Below are 24,603 nucleotides of genomic sequence, written 5' to 3'. Positions count from 1 at the left end.
GCTTCATTTCACCTTCAGTCGGAAATAGCAGGATAACTATCAAACTTGCTTCCTGTTCGAATTAATGTAGTCTTGTGACTACTGACTTCCTCAACTCTCGAAACACTTGATACCGACTGCATATCGAAAAATGCAGGCAATAGTTTGCAAGCTGCAGAACTCTTCGAAATTCGAATCCATCAGCACAGTTAAGAAAAATTTGAGAATGTTCTATTCTTCTTATAGCATTCTGCACCATTTGAAAATGTCCGCACATATGGGATATCGCCCACTTTTGACTGTCATATCTTCAAAGTTCTTCACAACTAGTTCACCTATGCTCCTCAACCTTGCCAGTATCTTGACCGACGTGAAATAAAAGTTCTAGCCAAAAGTGCTACACTACCAAATTGTAGAGATTTGGAAATAGATAGCAAATACCCTTTCATTCTCTATTGACAGCTAAAAGAAAGAAGGATTTACTCATTGTCAATGTCGATTTTTACAAGATTCTACCTTCAACTTTCATTATTCGATGAATTCTTCCGTGTGTGGTAGATTTCATCCAGTCTTTCTGCTTCCAGTCCACACATGGAGCACAGCAAGTTGACTAGTACTAATTATTAAAAGTCGGACAAACTAGGTAGATGCCGAAGCCAAGGAACTCTCAAGCTGTGGACCTCAAGACTACACGTTCTGCGTCAAAGCTTTCGGCTATTTTCTAGTGCAACATTCTTGAAACTACTATGGCTGCTGCTCTAAGGTGTAATTACAGAAATAAGATAAATAACATGCCGATGATAATAACAAAAGATGACATAAAAAGTCAGGAGACACCTGATTCAGACTTGACAATGTGCAAGAAGCAACAATAAAAACATCGACCAAAGGAGGAGGCATATTAGCTTATCATTCCACGCTAACATTCCAAAAATCCCCATAATTATTTATTTCTTCTCTTGATAATAAGCACTAATGACTACAGAGGCTAAAAGTTTCAATCTCTGTTATTGTTCACCTTCAAAACTCTGCAGAAGATGGCAACACAAGGCTCAATACTTGGCCAGCCGAGTATTATGTCCCGAAATTGCAGAAAACCAACCATCATAGTCGGAAAAAGACTAACCTACTCAAAGACATAAGAAATCCATCGTTTTCTCTTCAAAGCACAAGACCTTCTACCGGCCAGCATCTAACGTACTAAAACAACCTATAGCTATTAGGAACTTGAGCTATTGGAGCATTTGCTGCACAATGTAACATGGACCTATTGTATTTGAATCGTGTCAAACCACCACCCCAATAAGCAGAGCCTAACAGTTGAGACTTCTCTAGAGCTAAGAAGCAGTTGCAGCTGCAAATTGCTTGTATTACAGAGAAAAAAGAAATACTTAATAAACCCTTCAATACCTTCAACACCACTTCAAAACTGCATCAGCTAACTTCAAAGTATTGTAGTCATGATTTTGGACTCATATGCAACATGACAATAGAAAAATAGATAACCAAAGCAAGAACTTAGCTAGTTCTGAATTTAGTAAAGGCTTTGTTGATTCTTGAAAATTTGATCAAAGTTCAAAGAGTTCCTCGCAGCATACCTGCTCTAGCTTACTAAGCACAACAATCAGTGCAAAAGGCGGAGGATGCCCTGAAGTTTGAGGATCTTAAATGAGTAAACAAAAACTGATCTCACCAGAATGACCCTTCAAGATATAAAGTGTCACCACATTATGATAGAATTAACATGTAAAGAACTGCCAGAAGAGTTGAGAGATCTATGTACATGACAGGCCAATCATCCAATGAATGCAAGTATGTTCTCTTCAATCAGGCTAGCGTCTCATCTTGCAGCCACAACTTGGTTGAGAACCACATACAGAAATCACTTGCTGTTCCTCTGTCCGGCTGGAATAACCAGAATAATTCTTCTTTATAGTTCTCATTTCCAATAAGGTAGCAACTGCTGGATCTAGGCTTGTTGCAGATGTAAGTCAATCTAGTCAAAATCTTTTCCTCTTCACTCGAGATACATCATCAAAACCATCATCATACAACACCTGCCCTCCATGCCTGTAATTTCCTTCTTGTTCTTCGATGCTTCTCGGTCTTCTAGGCACATTTCCAGAACGGTTTTTAATCCGCCTATCAAATTCCCTGTCACGTAAATTGGACCTCTCATGGAAGTCTGCATCAACATCAGGGTAGAATCTAAAAGACCTAGAACCATCCTCTGTATTGAGAAAATTGTCACCGTCAGTACCATTGAAAGGAGGTCTAAAGGACCGCACAGGCGCACGTCTGTCACCAAACCTTCTCCTCTCTTCATTTCCATCCCCGCCAAGCTCATGGAACCGACCAGAATGCACAGGCCCCGCAAAAAATTCCTCATTGTCTGGCCTTTCTCGAGGATCCAGGACACCAAATCTCCTACTGCCTCTGACTAGACCACCGCGGCCAGTTGGACTTCGACTACTCATGATAGATCTTACATGACCATGATCTCGACCAGGGTCCATTTCTCTCAAATCATTAGGCCTGGCCATAAATGTTGGGGAACCGTGCCTCCTGGAAACTCTTTCTGCAGGAAAACCAGGGTTATCAGGTGATCTAATCCTCTCCATCCTATAAATAGGTGATCTTCTATGAGGCATGTCTGGGGGTCCACAAAACCCATCTGGAGATCTTCTCCTTGAAGACCATGGACCAGGTGAACGAGATCTAATTGGAGACTTTGAATGCATTTGAGGACCCCTTCTCTGAAGAGATGAAAAGTTCCTAGTCCCTTGGACAAAGCGACCATCTAATCCCTCGTATGGAGGCTGGGGACGCGTATATGCAGGCTCTTCTCCATCATCATCAAATCCCCTCATGATCTTATCGGCACGCCTTAACCCAACAACGTCAGAACTGTCTTCAGCAGTGCTTCTTGAAACTCTACGGACCATTTGAGGTCCACGTGAAGCATGTCCATCTCTCCCTCCAGGAGAACGCCTCCTGTGATGAAAATTTGATGTATCATCATCCACCAGTTTTCTACCTCCCCGAACATTACAACCAAATCCACTATCCGATCCTATATTGTAATTCATGAACTCAGTATCAGACCCTGCAACAGCAGATGCAAACTTATGTCTGGAAATGCAATCACGTTCAGAATCCCTATCATTACGAAGATTATCAACTCTACTACCAAGCCTTCCTCTACCATTGACGAAATTCCACCTAGAGTTTCTTGAATCTTGATACTTTTCTCTTGAGAACTTGTGTGAACCCTCATCATAAGTTTCAACCCTAAATTAAATTACCAAGAACGTAAATCAGACAACAGTGTACATACGACGACTTCAATTAGAAATATAAAATGTAAAACAATAAACAATAATGAATAATCACCTCCCTCGAGGATTTAGTCGATCTCCCTCTAGTGGTACATCTAATCTTTCTCTTCCGGGGCGTAGCGGAAATGGTTTACCTGATAAAGATCTTGTCTTACAAAAAGAAGACATATTAGAAGCTACAGGCAGGTTAATGATCCTACTCTGATTACCTCCACTGTTTGCATCCTTAGGTGCATCATCACCATTTTTATTTGTTTCCATCTTTAGTAATGCTGATTCATCCTTTTCATCGTTATTCTCATATGTTCCTTGAGTAGCAGCCACCAAAATTCCTAGGTCTTCACACATAGCTTGATCAGAAGACTTTTCTGTCCCTGCGGTCTCGTCTTTATTAGTTACCAAGTCAAGTGACCTCCTTCGAATGGTGTTGATTATGTTTCTTTTATCACCTGCATCGGCCATCACATCAACTGCTAATGTTTCTTCCCTAAAAGAATCTTTATCAGCAATGTCGCTTGTTTGTCTACCAAGAGCTGTGTCAACATCTTCAACAGTAGGTTTATTTGTTTCAACAGGTTTTTCTGTACTATATTTTTTTCCCTCCACATGATATGAACTAGGATGGACATCATCATGTAGCTCTGCAGAATTCGCCTTGTTATCATCAGAATCGCCTTGACTAGCAATTTTATTTATGTCACAAATGGGAACCTCCAGTTCAACATTCAGCTGTGGTTCACGAACCTCGCCATCTTCTAATTCATCCTGTCCTCGACCATCTTCTTCTATATCCATAGGCACAGACTTTCCATCGGACTCGTAATCTGAGCTATAAGAATCTCCTTCTAGAATATCAGCAGATAAATTAATTCTTTCCTCATCACTTACAGTACCCTCACCATTTCTGTGTGCATCAGAATCCTTAAATTTCATTTCGTTAGAATTATCCACACTTTTCTTCTCAGTCGTTCCAGCAGCCCCTGTGCCAGAACCATTATTTTCATCGCCATTGTGACACACAGGAAATACCAGTTCTGCAGCAACCTGCTCAGCACTGTCACTTGATTCTTTGATAGCCTCACTGCTCAAATAGGCCCCTCCATCAACCTCATGTTCTAAATGGTCTGATAAATGGTCATTCAGAGATGAACCTACCAAAGATGTAGGCTCTGTCACAGAATTGGTACCTAGCAGCACATGTTCATCTGTTGAACAATTAGGCTGTCCTCCAGTATCCTGGCTCTGTGTTATGAGTTCCTTTGGTGAACAAGTAGATTGTCCTTTGTCCTTCTGATGTCGTAGCACCTGTTTACTAGACTGATGTGATGTACCATCTGTTGACTTTAACGTTTCTCCATTATCCTCATGAAGTGGTTCAGATTTCATAGATTTAGCACCAAGTGATTTCCCAACACTAGAATTCGGCGAGTTCAAAGCTTCTACTAATTCCCGCTTTACTGGCAATGCCCTAAAATCTAACATTACCATGGGATTGACTTTAGCATCCGTAGAATCATGTATTTGGCTCTCATCTAATGGTTCAGATTTTATGCTCCTAGAACTAGAATTGCGGCTACCTGACAGCAACTGCCTGGTCAAGCTACTATTAGGAACAGCAAAATGAGAATCTTTGTTAGTAGATGAACTTGAGAGTTCCTGATTATTAACAGAAAGAAAAGATGGACTAAGGCCCAAATGAAGACGTTCGTCAGAATCAGATTGTAAAGATACTCTCATAAAACTAGTTCTTGAGTCGCTCTCTTCGAGAATACCTAATGCAATCATAGGTTTTCTTTCATCTGCAACACTAACTGCCTTTGAACCATCAGAAGTTACTTGACTGGCAGCTTCTTCGCTTACAGAAGCTTCCCATGCATCCATTGTAGTATTCAAATCCCAATTTGCTCTGTCAGTATGTGTCTTACTACTTTCAGTATTTGACAGTGTATCGACCATTTTACACTGGAAACTCTTTTCACTACTGCTTAAAGACAAATTCAATGAAACAGGTTCTATGTTCCCCTGATTCCAACTACTTCCATCATCATTCCGATTCTCCAAAGCAGCACGATAACATTCCTCCAAACCTAACAACGATACAGGATCCCCAGAGATTGTAGATATCCCTTTAAGCTTATCTACTTGTGGACTAAATATCTCTTTATTGACATGGAATGGAGATGCTTTATTGGGTGCTAATTTCGGCTGAGTGTCTGCTGGTCTTACCGGGATATTAGCAGATTTTTCTTTTGCTACGAGACTCTCCATTTTAGCATCAGATTGAAAGCTGCAGCATGTTTCTTCAATTTTAACTCTCGAGTCACAACTTCTCTTGTCCTCCTGGAGCAAAGAAACCTTATTTTCATCAGATAAGCCAGAATAACTTCCTGCAACACTAACATCTAAAAGAACCGACTCCTTAGAACGGCTATCATGTTTATTCTTTAGAGATTCTTTCCCTACATTTAGTGAAGATTGATCTTCAAGCAGAGATGAGGAAGCCCGAATAAACCTCCTTTTCTTCATAGGAACACCACCAAGGGGTTTAACCCCAGTCTGCTAACACAAGATTGACAAATCAAAAATCTGAAAGTACAAGTCATAAATAAAAAGATTTGTCTCCAAACAACAGCAAGAAATATGCATACAAATTTTAGAAGAACTACTGAAGCAAAATTCAACTCAGTTATTGCTGATATTACCAGAAATTTCGCAGAATTTTCCGCAGTCAAAAGCTTCCCATCATCATCAAGCTTAGCCAAAGAATCAGATTTATGAGATGGGGTTAGTTCTTCAATTCGAGATCTCGGGCCATTACAATTTTCAGAACACCTCTTATTTTCATCCTCAGTAGCAAAATCCCTACTTGCATCACAAGAATTCGTAGCTGCAAGTTCCGATTCCTGAGATATGCTTACTAAAGATTGTTCTCTTTGTTGCTCTTCAGGAGTAGGTGAAGAAGGCCAAATAAACCTCCTTTTCTTCACAGGAACACCTGAAATATTCAGACTAGACTGCCCACCAAGGGTTCTAACCGCATTCTGCACAATACAAACATCAATAATAAGTAACATATTGAGCAATAAACAAAAAATTAGATAAATTTCTAAACTTCAATTCAATTTAATCTGATAAAAACCTCTTGATTTCCTGATACAGGCATGCCTATTCTTGTGTCTGCAAGAATTTAGTACCCAAAAAAATTCTGAATCTTAGTTTCTGATCCTGCAATCAAAATCAAACAAAACAAGAAACTTAATTCAAATTACAACAATTGTAAAAGATTAAGTCTAAGTAGATCCACAAGTACTTTAAAATTAAAACTAATTAATGAGTAAATTTAATAGCTGATTAATCAACTAAAAAGTAATATTAAACTGAAAATCATCAAACAACAAGAACAGCAATAATACCACAATTTAATTCTAAAAAAAACTTCTTAAATTTTCTCAAATCCACAACAATCATCAAGATTTTAATAAAAACTCTGATCATCTATCTGATTAAACACAAACAAAATAAAAAAGAAATTCAAAAAAATCAGAGATAAATTACAAAAATTCAGCCAATTTCCTATGAGATATTATAATCGAAAACGTTGACGAAAAAAAAAATCAAAATCGGAAAAAATCGAAAACAAAGTCGAATACCTAATTAACACAAACAAAAACAAATAATTCAGAGAAAAAAAAAACAAAAGAAAAATTGGAGGACTAACGCTCTGAAACTTGAAGGAAAAAGTAGAGAGGAAGAGAATTAAATTGTAAAATCAGGAAGCAAAGAAGACTTCCTTAAATTTGCTTTTAGGGTTAATAATAATAATACTAATAAATAGAGAGGGAGAAGAAATAAATGTTTTTTATTTTTATTTTTATTAGGTCAATAATTTATTTTTTGGTGGCTCAATTATTAATATTTATTTATTGACTTTATTGTCTGTATCGTGAAAGTCTTGTGATGGGGCCTACGGAGGAACTAACTGAGCCATTCGTTTTAATCTGGGTGACAGGTGTCAGTTGGATTGGGAATCTAGTGGTCTAGTAGAACGTGATGTGGATCCCACTGAATGTGTGATTCTGTGCGGCTGATTTTAGTGGTTATTGGTTAGATGTGTAGATGCATCATGTAATCAACGGCTTGATGTTTGTTGTACGGTGACATCAAATTTAGAGCTAGTACATCTCTTCTAATAATTGTGTTTTTACTGGTAATAATGTACCAAGTGATTAGTGATTTTTGTAGAATTTAATGTACCAAGTGATTAGTGATGCAACGGCAGTAATTTGAGCAAATAATAATTGAAGTTCGCAAAAATATCCGAGAAAATTTTAAAATATTCTGAGATATCAAAAAAAATATACGGAAAAAATAAATTTAAAAAATTATAACATTGAAAAGCAATCACTTAAAGTCAAAAATACTTTAAAAACATCCAAAAAAAACACCATACCAACATTTTTTTGAAGAACAACATTTAATATACACGTAAAAACACTTAGACGTAAAAAAATCAACAAAATCAACATTTTACTGATCAATTTGTGCATGTAATATATATTGATCATTATTCACCAACTTTTCCGGTTAAATTCATTTGACCATGAAATTTAAGGTTCTAACTGTTCTTTTCATGTGTTTCAATTGTTTGTTCAAACAATATTTCAGTAAATAAAAACTAAAGTATAATTCAACATTAATATTTAAAATTTTGCCTTATTTTTTATTGTATCTTTTTTATATTTTAATCGGATTGCTACTATAGTTTCTTTTAGGATAATCTTTAGTTTTTCAATTTTTAATTTAATTTTGTTAATCAGAAGTATATCTATTTATTATTAATTGTTAGCGAAAAAGGCGGAAATTAATTAATTTTAATATTTATTTTTTAAACAGATAAACGATCGCCTGGGAGAGAGGGGGTTCGAACTCTTAACCTCATGCAACTATGAAGGACTTGGTCACTAGTCCAAATCTTGTTGTGGTTTTTGAATTTAATAGACACATTGTAACTGTTATATTGTATGATCATTTAAATTTTACTAATTCTTTGATTTAAAAAAATATTTGGAGAGATTTTAGTAAGTTTTTATATTCATGAAAAAGTTTTGCTTTTCATTTTAAAAATAAAAATTGATAGCTAGCTAAGAATATCTATCTAAAAAGTCGGTTTTGATGCAAAACGGGGCCGTTTTACATCCAAAACGGTCTCGTAGGCATATATGCAAAAAAATGAAAGTTAATGTTAAATATGTCAAGAAAAAAACTTTATGTTAAATACTAAAAACATGCAAAAGTTATTGATTTTTTGTGCAATCAAGTTTTAAATTTATACATTCACTTTGATTTAAGTGTATTTAATTTTATATTAATTATAAAAATTAATAAAATTGTTATTTTTTTGGATTAAATTATTTTTCAGTGCACTTATTAATTTAATGATAAGAATCATCATATTTGTTTGCCCTTTTTACTTTTAAGTTAGCAACTGGAAAAGTAAAAGCCAAAGGAAAGCAGTCTTTGTTTACGGTTGATGCCATTAGATACAGTCGAAGCAAAGGAAGGGATCAACTAATACTTATTAAATAAACCACAATTGGATAAATTATATATATCTAATTTATTTATTTTTGTTATATTTATTTTAAATTAAACCTTTTAAAAATATATTCAAATCACTGTTTTAGTCATGTTTTGGTCACCGCCTCACCGGACTGCTAAAAAGACTTAAAATAATTTTAAAATTTATTGAAACTGTTTGATATTTTAATTCAATAGATATAAATGTATCATCGCACATATAATCATCATCTTTTTACAAATGTAGCATATAAGTTAAAGTAAAAAGTAATTTTTTTTTAATTATTTAGCACACAACACAAGTGACCAGAAAAAAGTTAAATACATATAATTTTTAAAAAGTTGAAAAACTATCATAAACAAAAGTTCAAACACAAAATAAAAGTAAAAAAAATCCAAACACTATTATTTTTTTCCTAAATAATTTAATATAATTTTAATTCATCAATCAAATGTACCTGAACTGGAACCAGGCTTTGCTATTCAAATCAGCTTCTCTAATTTCTTTTGTCTTTGTTTACAACCAAAAAAAGACTTCAAATTACAATTTAACTCAACACAAATGTACACCACACCCTAATTGACTTCAAATTTGCACGCAGGCCCCTGAAGTTTGAACCATTCATTATCTTCTTGCCCATGAAGCTCCAGCCACAAGTCATGTTCATAATAAGTATTGACACAGCCCATTCAAGTCCATATATATTTTTTCACATATAATTAAAAATAGGGAGAGCGTTTGCGGAAAAAAAACGATACAACGATCTAAAAAATTGCTGCCGAATGTTTACACCAACCGTCAATTTCTCTCCTAATTTATCCCTTCCAGGACTTATTGCATTTAACAATTAATCATAATTACTCTTACCTAATTCAATTAAACTCCATCAAAACCATTAATTAATTCAACAACTTTGATCAATTCAATTCAGATAATAATACAAAACTAAACACGATAATCGAACTAAACTTCATTGCATTACCCTAAACCAGTGTTTTCAAACCCGGACCGGACCGGCCGGTTCAACCGGTTAGACCGGGAACCGGAGGTCAGTCCGGTTCAATTGTTGTTTAATACCCGGATTTGCGGTTCAACCAGTTTGAACCGGGAAAACCCGCAAAAACCGGAAGCCCGTCGGACCGGAAAACCCTTTATACCCGGCCGGATTGCTATAAACCTAAACAAAAATAATGATTCAGATGACAGTGGTTGGAAAGATGTGGTTTGGTCAGTCTTGTTGCTCGGCTGTGATTTGGAAGTCAAATTCAAAGAAATATAACATAATGCTTATTTTTTAGTTTATGTATAAACCTTATTAAGATCTGATATAAGTAAAAGTTTTAATTTGGTTTATGTAAAAGTTGTAATTTGATGTTGAGAAAGATGGTTGTGGCGGCTGGAGTTCTAAGAATTTGAGAAAAAATATAAGAGTAGGTAGGTTTAGGTGGAGGTCAAGTAATAGGTCATCTATTGGGCCAGACTTCTATGGTTGTGTATTTGTTTTTGAAAATCTGTAAGTAATTCTCCAAGTCTTATAGAAGAAAATCATATAATTCTATTTTGTTTAAATTTCAGATTTGCTTTCATATGTATTATACTTTATGCAAATATTGTTATTTTTTTTCATATAAACGGTTAAACCAGCGGTTGAACCGGTTGAACCGGTTGAACCTTGAACCGGTAGACACACCGGTTCCATCACCGGTCCGGGTTTTAAAACATTGCCCTAAACCATTACATAATCATTTACAATCAACCCAAACCCAGAAAAACTAACCAAACCAAACCAAACCAAAAACCCCAAATTTCTTGATAGCAAGACTTACAATTCTTAACCCTAATATCAAAATCCCTAACCCCCAAAACCATACAAAGTCCTTCCCTGTCTCTTAAGAGCATAAACGACATCCATGGCGGTAACAGTTTTCCGGCGAGCGTGCTCAGTGTAGGTCACAGCGTCTCTAATAACATTCTCAAGAAAGATCTTCAGAACACCGCGAGTTTCTTCGTAAATCAGCCCGCTAATACGTTTAACACCGCCTCTACGTGCCAGACGGCGAATTGCTGGCTTTGTGATTCCTTGAATGTTATCACGGAGGACCTTACGGTGCCGTTTTGCTCCTCCCTTTCCTAAACCCTTGCCTCCCTTACCACGTCCAGACATTTTTGTTCAAGATCTGAAAATAGGAGTTAATGGGTCAGTCGGGACTTTTATCGAACAACTTGTGCTCGTGAAAATGCAGATAAAAATTAATAGAAAACTAAAAATTACCTGAAAAATCAAGATCGGAATTGAAACCTAGACGAGAGAAGATTGTTGAAGATGATTACAGGAATTGTTTGATTTTGAATGAAGATAATTGGGGGTCTGTTGATCATTTATATTGTGAACTAAAGAAACAGTATATTAAAGGTCAATCCGTGGCTAATATTCTCTAAAGAAGCGTACGCCGTTAGATTTTAATTGAATGGATGAGATGATGGATCTTGAAGAGCAATGGATCGATGACCTGGCGTGTTATTTTAATGCAAATCAAACCGATGTTTTAAAATCGAACTGTTAAGTGAGTGGCCTCGAATTCATGATTCGATTGGTTGAACCATTATTCATCCAAATTAAGAACAATTGGTTTAACAGTTACATATTTAAATCGTTTAAATAAGAAAACTATTTATAATTATCCACAATATATAAAATGTATGCATTTTTAAAACTATTTTAAGGTATTTCAAAAAACAATTAAGGTTTTTCTTTATAAATAACCATATTGTATTAAAATATTTCTAATATTATTAAAAATATTGTTTGAGTATGCAAATATTAAAAAATACTGGTTCGATTAAAACCCTAACTTTTGCATCTTTTATTGTCTATATTTTCCGGAGTTAAATTGATAAATTGCATAACTACATATTTTCTTAGTTGAAATAGTTATTGAAAATAAACTTCAAGTTAACATAAATTTAAAATAAAAACTACGATCATGAAAAACAAAATTTAAAAGTTTAACTATTAAAATGAGAATATACGGAAGATAAAACAAATTTAGCCCACCTCTTAGTGGAGTGCGTGAGACTAGCTGGAGCTAAAATGGTTCTGCGTATCGGCAAATTTTCTACACAGCAGCCATGGCGATGGCGTTGTCTATGCCAGCTCCCAGTCATCTCGCGCAATAATTTCTCATCAATTACTAAATCCAAAGTAGGCAAATTATTTCTTGAATCTTTTTTGTTCATGCGCTAATATTATTTACAGTTTTTCATTAGCAAGTAAATCAAATTTAAACTGATATTCATATGTTTTTAGGTGACTAATAATTTGGATAGAGAATGTGAAGATTTTTTACCGTGGTTAGAGAAAAAAGCTGGTGCTGAGGTTTCTTCTAAGCTGTATATCGGCAAATCTTCATTTGGCAGGTAAATTTATGCATGATTTTGCAGTTTTTACTGAACTGTTAATTTGTGTTTGCTGTTTGTATTGGTAAATTTATTATATTTGATTACTTCTTTTGAAATTGTATGAGCAAAGGCTCAACCGGCTCTCGAACTCCTGTCTGGAGTTAAATAAGTTATTTTTAACTTTTTTAATTGATTAGATTGCAGAATTTGTATTTTGGAGTCAAATAAATCACTGTTTTAGTAGATTAGATACCAAAACTTGTGTCTCGGGTCAAATAATCCCTAATTTCTATACCTCAAATGTGCGACTTATTTGACCTCGAGACGCAAGTTTTGGGATCTAATTGACTAAAGTGATTTATTTGACCCTAGACACAAATTTTGTATCTAGTTGACTAAAAAAGTTAACAATGATTTATTTGGCCCCGAGATACAAGCTCGAGGCCTGATTGGCCCTTTTCTCAAAATTACACTGTGATAAGTATTTTGATATCAATTATCAAAAAAAAAAAGTATTTTGATATCTAATGCTTGGAAAATGAAAGATTTATGTAGAAATAGTAGATAGAATGCTAGTAAAAATATATAGATATACAAAGTTATGAAACAAATGTTAGTTTTAATTTATGTATTACATGGATGTGATTATGTGAATTTGTATAGGTAGCTTTGGTATCTACTTTAATATATGTATGTTTCTAATGCAGGTCACTGTTTTCTTCTAAAAGAATACATGCTGGAGACTGCATATTGCGAGTTCCGTATAGTGCGGTGTGCTACTCTTGAATTAGTTTGCTTTTTTACTACTGTGATATTTAAAAGGAATGTCGAATTATATTATATGTAGTTAATGTAGTTATTTTACTTGAATGTGCAGCAATTGGCATCCCATAGTCTGCTTCCAGAAATTTCAGCTTTGTTAGGTGATAACGTTGGAAGTGTTTCAAAGCTTGCTATTGTCCTTTTAATCGAGCAGCAAGCTGGGCAGGTAAAAAATTCTCCTTGCTTGTTTTAAATTACAGCAAATAATTATATTTTGCTCGGATAATAATTTGGTAATTTTTAGATGTTATTATACCATCTAAGAGGGACTCTTGTGTATTTCGTTGCTTTTTGCTAATTGCTATGTTTAACCTATATGCTAAAATTTAAGGATTTAAGGAACTGTGAAGATCTCATGTCATGAACGTTTCTTTGGTTTTAATTAAAGTATTGAAATCAAGAGACAATGGAGGTTAGCATAACTATGCAGGAAAGATGTGTTAACTATAAGACAAGTATAAATAAAAGCTACAATGACTGGCATTTCATTGTGTGCTGTCTGCTTATGCAGAAACTAGGTGTACAAAGCCATATATGTATGTTTTAACACTAAGAGAGTTAACTTTTCTTCTTTAGAAAGTTCTCCTTCTACTTCTCCTGAACATATCTATACTATATATAAAAGTACGGATGTGGTGGGGACAGGCAAATTTACCGAATGATCCTTTTTAATTAATTAAAATAAAGGTTTTATAGTTATTAACTAATTAGTTATTTAACTAATCACTAAATATATACTCCCTCCGTCCCGTAAAGATAGAAAAAGCACCCATTTTACAAGAATTAAGAAAGTAGTTATTTATAGGTAATTTGTGACAATTTGTCTATATTGTCCTTTCTAATCACTTAGTCATGTACACTACCCAAAGCCATTTTACCAATCATACCACTTACAACTCATTTATTTATCTTTCCAAGAATATGCATTTAATGTTTTATGATAAGCATGTAGGGGTATTTTGATAATTTTTGTTTTAACTAACTCCACTTTTTCTATTTTTATGGGACAAAAAAAGGTGGTACTTTTTCTATCTTTATGGGACGGAGGGAGTATTACAATTAAAATCCTAATTGGAATAGATAGCTAAATTGTCTCCTATTTAGTTTTTGGGCCGGAACGTTGCTAATTTAGTATGGAAAAAATAGCTAAATTATCTCCAAATTAGTAGGAATAGAGCTACCTTTTAATTTGATTGAAGTTGAACTATAAAATTTAATTGGAGTAAGGAATCTAGAGATATTTATCAAATAGTAAACATCCTATTTAGAGTTAAACACTTATCTAAATTGACATTGCTTTTTCGGCACTATCAATATTATATCAAACTTGCTTTTAATATTTAATTAGAAAGTTTGAAAATTACTAACGTGGAATACATTAGACAATTAAGGTTTAAATCATACTATTATAAAATAAAACAAAACAAAATTCAAGTTAAACTATGAACATAGGTAATTAGCAATTCTTATCTATCTGTTTTAATATACAGTTTTATGTAAATATTAAATTATTACGTGTTCCGGTAATATCAGAGGCCAAAAGGATAAGGAATGCGAACAAATTGATGTAAAGAGTATACCAAGAACCTGCATTCAGAAATTTCTTTGAATGTCTATACTATATAATATCCTAACATAGAAGAAAGTCAACAGAAACACATATTTAAGTTATATAACTCCAAAAAATAGGCCAAACCTTTTATTTTCCATTTATGAACAAACATTTTAATTTTATCAATATTTTTGAAATAAATTATTAATTAATTTAATACAAAATATTGTTATTACTACTATAATAATGTTTTTATAAATCTACACAACCAACATGTTTATGATTCCATAAATTACAGTACTACAAACTACCAAAAGAACTGTGTAATAGTAAATCTTTTAGATCGAATTATTGTGAGGTTCTATACTTATTACAATTACATTTCCGTCCTTCCTATTTAAACTCAAATAATATAAGTCTTTTTTCTAAATTTATATAAAGTAAGAAAATTTTTACTTTATATTTTTGCTTGATTTTGTCATAAATTTATATTATGACAAATATATTAAATATAATATAATTTTATAATAAATTTAATTCAACTCATAAAATATTTTATAATCAAACAAAAAAATTCAAACTAATGTATGATTATAAATAAAACGCATTGATTTTTTTTTAAATTATAAGTTAATGTTATTGACCTCAATTAATTTTTAAAATTAATAAATGAAAAAGGAGTATTCTATTTATTTCTAACAAAATCTAATTAACTGAATATTAATTATAAATAAAATATGTTGTTGTAATTATGATAAATTTAATTAATACTATGAACGAGTCACTTACGAGCCACGTGCATAGCACGTAAAGCGAAACTAGTACTACCAAAAAGGAAAATGGGATAATAACTTTGCGTCTTTGCCCTTTTTCTCATCTGTTTAAAGACTTGCACCACTCTAAGACTCCAATTCATCTTCAATTGATTTAGTTGCTATTCAATAAATTCTTCTCAAAGTATAAGGCATATACCACAAATGCCAAGACAAAAAACAACAGTATGTAGATGTTGAACTGTATCATAGCATTTTTTTTCTTGCTCAAATAGTATATATTAATCACGTCTTTCCCTTTTATTTTCCAGGTTTCTGAGTGGGCCCCTTACGTGAGCTGCCTTCCTTGCCTCGGAGAAATGCATAGCACAGTAACTATTTCCTGGCTAAACTCCTTATTGAAAAAAGTTTATATTTTTTAACTTTGAAGTTTTTTTTACCTTCGCTTCATTTAGGTGTCACAAACTGGGTTTGCAAACTTAGATTGCGTTGGCTTGTCAGACAAGGAAAACCTTTTGATTACTCATGTCATTTTTTGGTCTGGCTTATCTTTTTTAACTTTTAAGCTTCTTTACTTTTTATTGCTTATATCTTTTTAGTGGAGATTAAATACACTGATTTCATGATTCTGTAATTTTTGCCTTTGGTTTATTTTGGTGTCACAAATTGGATTTGCAAACTCAGATTGATCCGACTTGTCAGACAAGAAAAGACCTGATGATTAATCATGTTTTTCTTCTTTTGGCTTATGTTTTTCAAATTTCAAGTTTCTTTATCTTTCATTGTTCATATGTTTTTGGTGGAGAATAAGTATATTGATGTCATGATACTGCAATTACTACCTCTTGTTCAATTTGGTGTCACGAACTGGGTTTGCAAACTCAGATTGCCCTGGCTTGTTAAACAGGGAATTTTTTTAATTCCAAAGCACCTTGTGTTTGCACCAAATGGAAAAATGATTGACATGTAGGGGTGTAATCGAATCTAGACAATTCGTAGGCTATTCGAGTTTGAATTAAAAAAATATTCAAAGTTAATTCGATCTTAATCTGAGTGGAGCTCGATCTCGAGGTACTCGAGTTTGAGTGGAGCTCGATCTCGAGGTACTCGAGTTTGAGTGGATCTTGATCTCAAGGTACTCGATATCTGAGTACTCAACTCCATATACTCTTGAGGTTAATCAAGTTTAAATAATTTACTAATTTATCCTTAATGCTTATATATATATATATATATATATATATATATATATATATATATATATATATATATATTCAAACTTATAAATATGTAAAATAATTTTTTTTTTGATTGAATGGAACTGAGTCAAGACAAGTATCTCAATTTTTGTATTTTTGGTAAAATTTAATTTTTTTTCTTCTATAAATGACCGAGGCGGAGTCTTAATTTCTCATTATTTCATCGAATTCAAGATCGAGCTCAAAAATAGTGTCAATTGAGTTCGTTGACACAGTTTTTTGACTCAAACTTGGCTAGACTCCCAAGTCATGGGGTTTAATGGTCAGGAATTCAAATGGCAAGGAAAACCTAAAGAGCCTCAACCCTCCATCAATGGTTTCTTCTATATCCACCTGAACAATGTTAAATTTTTGATATTTAATGAAAGCTTCCAGTTCTTTTTCTATCTTTGGAACATCACTTTAGAGTGCTATGACTGCTCTCTTTTTTTCTAAAGTTAGAACTTTTGTGGTCTTATAAACCACTATCTTATATAAACCTATCAATGTATTTACTGTTATGCAAAAGTTTATATAAAAAAAAACCTAAACCATTTTCAATCAAATCTTCATTTCTTTTAAGTTCATTATTTATTTATTTATGACTTCTTATAGACCTTTTTCTTTATGGTGTTTTATGCATGTAATATATATTTAGTTTTCGTTGTGTCTTGGTTGAACTTCTGAAATCTAAAGCCATAACCCCTTTCCTTTGGAATTTGTAAATAGGACAAATTGACCATATTGGTCACCACAATTAAGATACTATTTCGCATGATTATTGATGCTTTTTATGTGAATGTGCTCTAGTAAAGAATTATGATGCAGGTTATCACAAAAGAAAATAAAACCACCATAAGTTCTATGAAATGTATTATCCTTATATCCTTGTGCTGGGTAGGTTGGATATAGAGTTACTTAGAAGTAAATTTCTGGAGTACTGCGTGGGTATTTTTCTTATGAGTACTGACTTAGCTGAGAAATTGACATGAAAAACTGACTGAAAATTATTGGGATGAAATTTGTCAACTTCATAAGTATTTCTGCTGTTCAGCTGAATAGTAATTTTCTTATTATAGTAGAATTTGAAAAAGCAGAAGGTTTGTGGACTGAATCTTTAATAGTAATTTTTTGGTCAACTTTTTTGGAGCTTTTTCACAGTTATAATTGCATTTGCACCTAAATCTTATTTTATCTCTGCTCAATGTGGTTAAGCTTTTATTGACAGAGGAAGCTAATTTTTTTAGGGTTAATTCCATATAAAATCACCACCTTTACACGATTTTTCATTTTAATCACGTCCTTTAAAAAGTGTCAAATAAAATCACCACCTTTTATTTTTTTGCAAATCTATCACGAATGTGAAAATTCGGTGTATCTTAATTTACTCGACAACCGGATTCAACAAGAAAAGAGTAAGAGGAATGTATTTTGTGTGTTAATAATAGGGCATTAGTCAGATTAAAACATTTATTTGAGAGGAAAAAGACACCAAATTTTACTCATCGATGATAGATTTGCAAAAAAATGAAAGGTGGTGATTTTATTTGACACTTTTTAAAGGACGTGATTAAAATGAAAAAACATGTAAAGGTGGTGATTTTATAATGAATTAACCCATTTTTTTAAGTATTGTATACCATTATTTTCATATTCACTGTTTGTCATTTGCAGATATTCTGGAGCCAGAGTGACTTGGACATGATTTCTCAAAGCTCGGTTGTACATAAGGAAACAATCAAACAGAAAGCTCAAATTGAAAAAGAATTTTTGTCAATAAAGCCAGTAAATACGATTTTTCTCTCCTGAATTTAAATTGTCCTATTTTTGATGCTCGGAATGCCTACTGATTTTTTTTTGCTATATCACATCTATCACCACTATATCTTTTTCCTCTAACTACACTAGTTATATATTCCTTGGAGGGCTTGACTTTTGAATGAAAAAACATGTCTAGACAAAGTTAGATAGTTGTGATTTTGATTAGTATCAGGAATTGTTTCTGATAGATCGAAAGGGATCTGAACATAGCATCTAAACTAAGTGATAGGAGGCACTAATGGCATTTGTCTCATGCAAATCGCTCGTTTATCCCGAGTCTTTCCCAATGAACATATGGATAATGGGGTGTTAGCATTGAAGCTACTCCTTTATGTATCAGTTTGAATAAGCTTGGGGTGGAAAAGACTTGGTTTTTTGATTAGTTCACCAGATGAGAAATGTGTCAAGGACTCCATTTTTCAACATAATCCTTTGAAAATTTGTATTCAACTAAATCAAACTTCAAAAAACATCGCCATTTTTCAACATATTCACTTGAAAATTCTGTTGTCAAATAAATCAAACCTTATAGTATTTGGCTACCGGCCTGAGCTGCTTTCCTCAAATTATATAAATGTTAGTTCTGCTGGCCTTTGGTATCTTTTCATGATATTCGTTTTTCCGTGTATCAGGTTCTTGAACACTTCCCTCGAATTCTAAAGAACATCACATTGCAGGATTTCATGCATGCATATTCTTTAGGTGAGCAACTTATTTTGTAATCATTTATCGTTTACTCTATTTTTCGCTCTGAACGTAATTTCCGTTTTGGACAAGAGCATTGATCCTTTTATAGGGTTTTGAGTTTGCATATGTTTTATCTGTTTATGTAATTTAGTTTATCATTGCCTGATGAGCTTTTCAAGAATTAGGTGAACAAGATGACTAAATTTAATTTTTACTATCAAACAATTTTAAGGACCGCCTAAGTTTATATAGGCGCCAAAAAGAAGGAAAGATGAAAAGTCATTTAACTTTAATTTTGTTGTTTGTTTACAAGCAGTAATTTTCTTCGTTTAAATTTGTTGGCATAGTATAATGGCTGCTTTGTTATGAATATGACAGTTAAATCCCGGGCATGGGGAAACATGGAGGGCGTATCTCTGGTAAAGTTTTTATAATGTTAATTACATTGAACATTTTTGCATTATTTGCTTTTGTTGTAGGGCCATGAATGGGCTGGATTTAGCTTCAGGCAGTTCTATCTTTATTTATTTGGTTACAGCATGGAAGTGCTTATCCATTTATTAGCAGAGTCTAGCCATGTTAATCTCTTTATTAACAGATCATATATGGATGGATCTCTGTCTAATTGAATCACAAATCCAATTTGTTGGCATCCCTAGTCTGGTTACCTTTTTACTATATTGCTTTCACGTTTTGAATTTTTAAATTAGTTTGTAGATTCCGTTTGCAGATTTTCTGAACCATGATGGCTCTTCTGAATCAGTTGTATTAAATGATGAAGACAAGCAGGTCTCCGAGGTATACTCTTTCTTATATTCCCTTGTTTGCATTTCTGATACGTCCAACTTTTGACCTATTCTATTATAGTAGAATGTAATATGTCTTATTGATCCTCTTTTATTTAACAAATGTTCTTTTAGGGTTAAATATAAATTAAATTATGCACTTTATGACTTTAACAAGTTTTGCAATTACAACACAAACTTTAAATCTTGAGAATGTCAGACTCGAACTATCATTTTTTTTGCAATTTGGAATTCTGCGCTATATTACTGATGAAAAAATGCTGATGTTGATACTGGAATATACACCGTTTTAGCATCCACATCAGCAATTTCTTATCGGAAAATTGCTTGGTGTTCTAAACTGCAAAAAGAAATGATAGTTCCGTTCCTGTCTTGTATCTCCAAATTTTAAAGTTCATGATCTTTTTGCAACTATCAAAATAGCCAAAACAGAAAAAGTCAATAGAGTAAGAGCAGTATTAACTTAGAGAAGTCCTCTGTACCTATTAATTATTGCTTTAGATCACCATGTATTCTTCTTCATTCTTTTTTCTTTTCACACTCTTAAAAATTCTAACTATAATTTTCATCTTATCTTTGAATTGTTTAAATCAATGTTTGCAGGTCATTGCTGATCGTAATTATGCTCCTGGTGAAGAGGTTAGATTGCAGAATATTTTCTTTCCACTGTGTTATTAATATTCCTGCACTATCATGCAACTTCCAACTAAAATGTCTTCGAGCATTGCTCAAATAGCTTACTGTGATCAAATTATAGGAAACTCAGACTGTTCTTATGCGATTAAAAACTTGTCGGACGCCTCGTAACAAGTTATTGACCTTGCAAGTCTCTCCCAAGCATGCCTGTCTGTCTGATGATTGGGAATCTAGAGGATCTGAAATATCTCTAACCTTATGGATGATCTTTATTTCGAACTGCCATTGATCCTGCATGCATACTCGTCCTTGTCATGCATTCTGCCTCTTCAGTTACTCTATTTTATTTTATTTTTGTGCTGTTGAGCCTGCATTTATTACCCATTCCCTCCATTTTAGCACTTGTTTTCTAGAAGAATGAAATTTAGCATGTTGACCACTTGTTGCTTTTTTTATTAGTCAAGAAAAAAGAAACATGCTTAGATGTTTAACATGGACGATTGTTCCTGAACATAAACATGGGTTTAACTATGCACCAATATTTACTAGATGATGTGTAGATCCTTGTATTATGCTTTGACTATTATCCCTTCTCATTTGATTGTGAATTATATCCTTTGCCTTTTTAATTAATACAGAGAGATTTCCTGCTTAACAGTTTATATTTTATCGTCAGATGATATATACACACTGATTAATGTTCACAACATACCAAATGCTTTGGTGTAAACCGGTGGAGTTTGACAAAAAAAAAAAACCGGTGGAGTTCATCATATGTTGTTGTCATGATAATTCCTGAAACTCAGTATGCTACAAAGTACAATATAGTATTGGAGCTTATATTATGTCACATGATCAATGGCTTACTGTTGTTGGTATTACTGCTAGATGAACCTCTATCTTTCTGTTTATGCTATTTGGTCGGTGTGAGTGCACATTCTAATAATTCTTTAAATTCTTCTGAAACTAATTTGAAACGCTTCTGCAGGTACGGCTTAGGTATGGAAAGTTTTCAAATACCACCCTGCTCTTGGACTTCGGATTCTCACTGTCATATAACATGCATGAGCGGGTTAGTATCAATTTCGAAATAAAAATCTGTCAAACTGGGATGATTTTCGTACATCTACTGGTAGATTAAATTATTTGCTTAAACAGTAGTAAATGTCTAAAAGCTGGCCTCTTAACAGTAATCAGCATAAGTCAAACTGTAGATATCATTGTTATCTATCTCAGATATATCCAATAGTTTGTTGTTTATTTTTTATTCCTTCCGTTGTACTATTTCGTTACCTAATGATTAGAAATACTCCCTACATCCTAATACAATTATTCATTTTGTCATTTTCACACAGTTGAAGAAAACACATTTAATATTCTAAATTTTCACAAATTTATCTTCATTTTTCCTATTTTACCCGCATTAAATACTATAACTAATTCAATTCCTTGGGTAATGACAATAAAGAGTGTGATTTACTAAAAATGACAAGTATATTGAAAATAAAAAAGGAAAAGTGAACAATTGTATTGGATGGAGGGAATATGTTCTATTTAGTTTTTCTTTCATGTTTTAAAATTTGTGACTTTTTTTTAATGATGTTATCTGTTCTCAGGTGGAGATTCAGATTAATTTACCAGATAATGACGCTCTCCGTAAAATGAAGGTGGAAATCTTGCAAAGACATCACATTCCAGCCTGTAAAGATGACAATGGCTTCAACTCTTCATGGGATTCTTTTTTAATTAAGTGAGTACTGAAGCTTTTGCCCATATGTTATTAAAGATTACATACTATCCAGACGGGGGACTTATTTTGATAGAATCTCTACACAGAATGAGAGTAAGAAACTTGTTTTTGAATTGAATAGCTTAAATGCGTTTAAATGCAGAGTGAAACATTTTTGAGATTGGTGCATTAAGTTGTCACATCTTTTTGAAGTTTGCAATATAATTGTAAGGCATGGGCTAATATAGTACTTAATTTGATATGCTTTCAAAGAATTGCTAATGTGAAAAATTTCCATGTAATACGGTTATAATTCATCATCGCCCAGGGAAGTGAAGTCTACTGACAAAAAAGGAAAGGGTCTGCCACAGTCACTTCGTGCATTTGCTCGTATTCTGTGTTGCACTTCGCGTCAAGGTATGTTCCAAATCATATGTTTCACGTGGTTTACATTTTACATGTCTTGACTCTTTTTTCTATTTTTATTATTTTACTTTGTTTTCTGATAGTTATATTGGAAAACTTAGATTTAAATGATTTGGTCTTGGAAGCTGCTCAAGCCGACGGTCGTTTGGCACGGCTGCCTTTGAAGAATAGCAGCAGAGAGATCGAAGCACATGAGTTCTTGCTGTCACGAATTAATCAACTTATTGAGAAATACAATGCCTCTATTAAGGTAACATGTTTCTGCTTTCTCTCCCTTCGTCTCTTAAAAGATTCAAAAAATTGCTATTTTGGAGTCCCACAAAGATAAAATATTCTGCTATTTGTAATATTTTAACACTTAAAATTATAATAAATTAACTATAATTAACTAATTTTTTTAACTCTTGTGAAAGCACAACTTTTTTTTTATTTATTTATTTTAAGGGACGGAGAGACTTTATTTAAAATATACAGGTCGTGAATAACTGTTAGCGTCTGTTAACGAAACCGACAGTCACTTCTTTTTTTGGGCTCAGCACCGTTCTTGCTGTTCTTTTTTTCATTTTATAGCTCATCAGGATTTCAAACTATCTTATAAGGGATAAAAAAAAATATTAGATTACACAAATTTATATAAAATTTTGTTTTGATTGACTAAAATTTCTAAATTTTTTCAGTTTGGTTCAGTTAATATAGATTTTGATTAAAATTACAAATGATAACTATATTCATATTAAATGACGTCGTTCTGAAATTTGGGTTTTCAAAACCAAAATCGAGAACCGCACATCCACATCCAAATTAATCATATTTAATCATTTTAACCGAAACAGATTGGTCTGATTGAAAAAACTGTTTACTTCGATTTTTGTTCAGCGCTACTTAGTTTGATAATTGCTATAAAGCCAGTTTATATCTTGTGCACATCTTGTTGATAGATTAAATTTGATACGCTCAACTTGGCGGGTTTTGAATTTTATTTGCATTTTACAGTCTCTGAGGCGTCCTACTAGTCTCTCGTGTAAAAACTACGCTCTTCGAAGGAAAATGGCCATAGATCTTCTTACTGGTGAGCTTCGGGTCCTTAAATCTGCATCTACATGGCTCAAGAATTACTGCCCATCCTTGTTACAGCAGGCGCTGCACAGTACTATATATAGTGATTTCAGTGAGTAGTAATCAATAAAGTGTTCTATGAACGATGTTACGACAATAGCGTAGACAAGAATCGAAACTAAAAGGGGCGAAACGGAGTAATGTGAACAAAATTAAAATTCATTAAAATTAAGGGAGTCAATATATATTATTTTCTTAGATAACATGTATATAAAATTAACTTATGAATTTTTGTTTTTTAAATCCCGCTTATTATCCATGTAGCTTCGACACTCATAAATGAGCAATTTAACCATTGAGCGAATTGTCTATCCATTATAATTACGGATATAAAATAATAATTTATTTTCTAAAATTAGAAAATTAGACTCAAAATATCTTAAAAGACCACTTTGGCGCCTCAATAAAAACTTATTGTATTTATAAGAAGGCAAAAGGCATCATGGTACCTTTTGATTTGGTTCAAATAGCACCTTATATAGTATAAAAAAGAGCAAATTATGCTAAGGTATAGTTTGAACCTCTTGTTTCAAAAATCTACTTAATGGTCTGTCTGTTTTAATTTTGTTAATCCCTCCGTTAATTTCAACACTTACTTTCAAACGATTGGTACCTCAATTTAATTTTGTGAACGATTTGGTCCCTCACTTTTAATTTTATTAAATAATTTGGCCTCAGTTTCAATCCGTTAAACGATGTGGTC

At 33.1% G+C, this 24,603-nt stretch overlaps 3 protein-coding genes across 6 annotated transcripts; 1 reads left to right on the top strand and 2 right to left on the bottom strand.

The window, feature by feature from the left end:
- Positions 1–793: 793 nt before the first annotated feature.
- Positions 794–7,173, bottom strand: LOC126662361 (uncharacterized). 3 transcript variants are annotated; one of them, XM_050356323.2, is made up of 6 exons: positions 7,036–7,172; positions 6,457–6,542; positions 6,020–6,358; positions 5,781–5,873; positions 3,373–5,657; positions 794–3,270 (listed from the first exon to the last, which is right to left on the bottom strand). In XM_050356323.2, exons 2-6 carry the CDS (start codon positions 6,478–6,480, stop codon positions 1,980–1,982), a joined length of 4,032 nt encoding a protein of 1,343 aa, XP_050212280.1. In that variant the 5' UTR covers positions 6,481–6,542; positions 7,036–7,172; the 3' UTR covers positions 794–1,979. The 3 variants fall into 3 exon arrangements, with proteins under 3 accessions (XP_050212280.1, XP_050212279.1, XP_050212282.1); XM_050356322.2 differs by having other exon boundaries at positions 3,373–5,873; positions 7,036–7,173; XM_050356325.2 differs by lacking the exon at positions 5,781–5,873 and having other exon boundaries at positions 7,036–7,173.
- A 3,443-nt stretch (positions 7,174–10,616) lies between these two features.
- LOC126659670 (histone H4) lies at positions 10,617–11,279 on the bottom strand. Its single transcript, XM_050352994.2, has 2 exons — positions 11,168–11,279; positions 10,617–11,072 (listed from the first exon to the last, which is right to left on the bottom strand). The coding sequence occupies exon 2, from the start codon at positions 11,057–11,059 to the stop codon at positions 10,748–10,750; it is 312 nt and encodes a 103-aa protein (XP_050208951.1). The 5' UTR covers positions 11,060–11,072; positions 11,168–11,279; the 3' UTR covers positions 10,617–10,747.
- Positions 11,280–11,916: 637 nt separating this feature from the next.
- Positions 11,917–24,204, top strand: LOC126662192 (ribosomal lysine N-methyltransferase 4). Of its 2 annotated transcripts, none has more exons than XM_050356089.2 (15): positions 11,917–12,097; positions 12,203–12,312; positions 13,002–13,065; positions 13,172–13,282; positions 15,753–15,812; positions 18,354–18,464; positions 19,133–19,202; positions 19,566–19,606; positions 19,905–19,985; positions 20,597–20,632; positions 21,618–21,701; positions 22,246–22,379; positions 22,687–22,775; positions 22,868–23,034; positions 23,778–24,204. In XM_050356089.2, exons 1-15 carry the CDS (start codon positions 11,987–11,989, stop codon positions 23,958–23,960), a joined length of 1,452 nt encoding a protein of 483 aa, XP_050212046.1. In that variant the 5' UTR covers positions 11,917–11,986; the 3' UTR covers positions 23,961–24,204. The 2 variants fall into 2 exon arrangements, with proteins under 2 accessions (XP_050212046.1, XP_050212047.1); XM_050356090.2 differs by having other exon boundaries at positions 11,918–12,097; positions 22,886–23,034.
- The last annotated feature ends 399 nt before the right edge of the window (positions 24,205–24,603 follow it).

This window comes from Mercurialis annua, linkage group LG8, assembly GCF_937616625.2.
Source record: "Mercurialis annua linkage group LG8, ddMerAnnu1.2, whole genome shotgun sequence".
NCBI classification, from domain to species: domain Eukaryota; kingdom Viridiplantae; phylum Streptophyta; class Magnoliopsida; order Malpighiales; family Euphorbiaceae; genus Mercurialis; species Mercurialis annua.
Note: the sequence above shows the minus strand (reverse complement) of the source record. Positions and strands in the feature narration are given on the sequence as shown.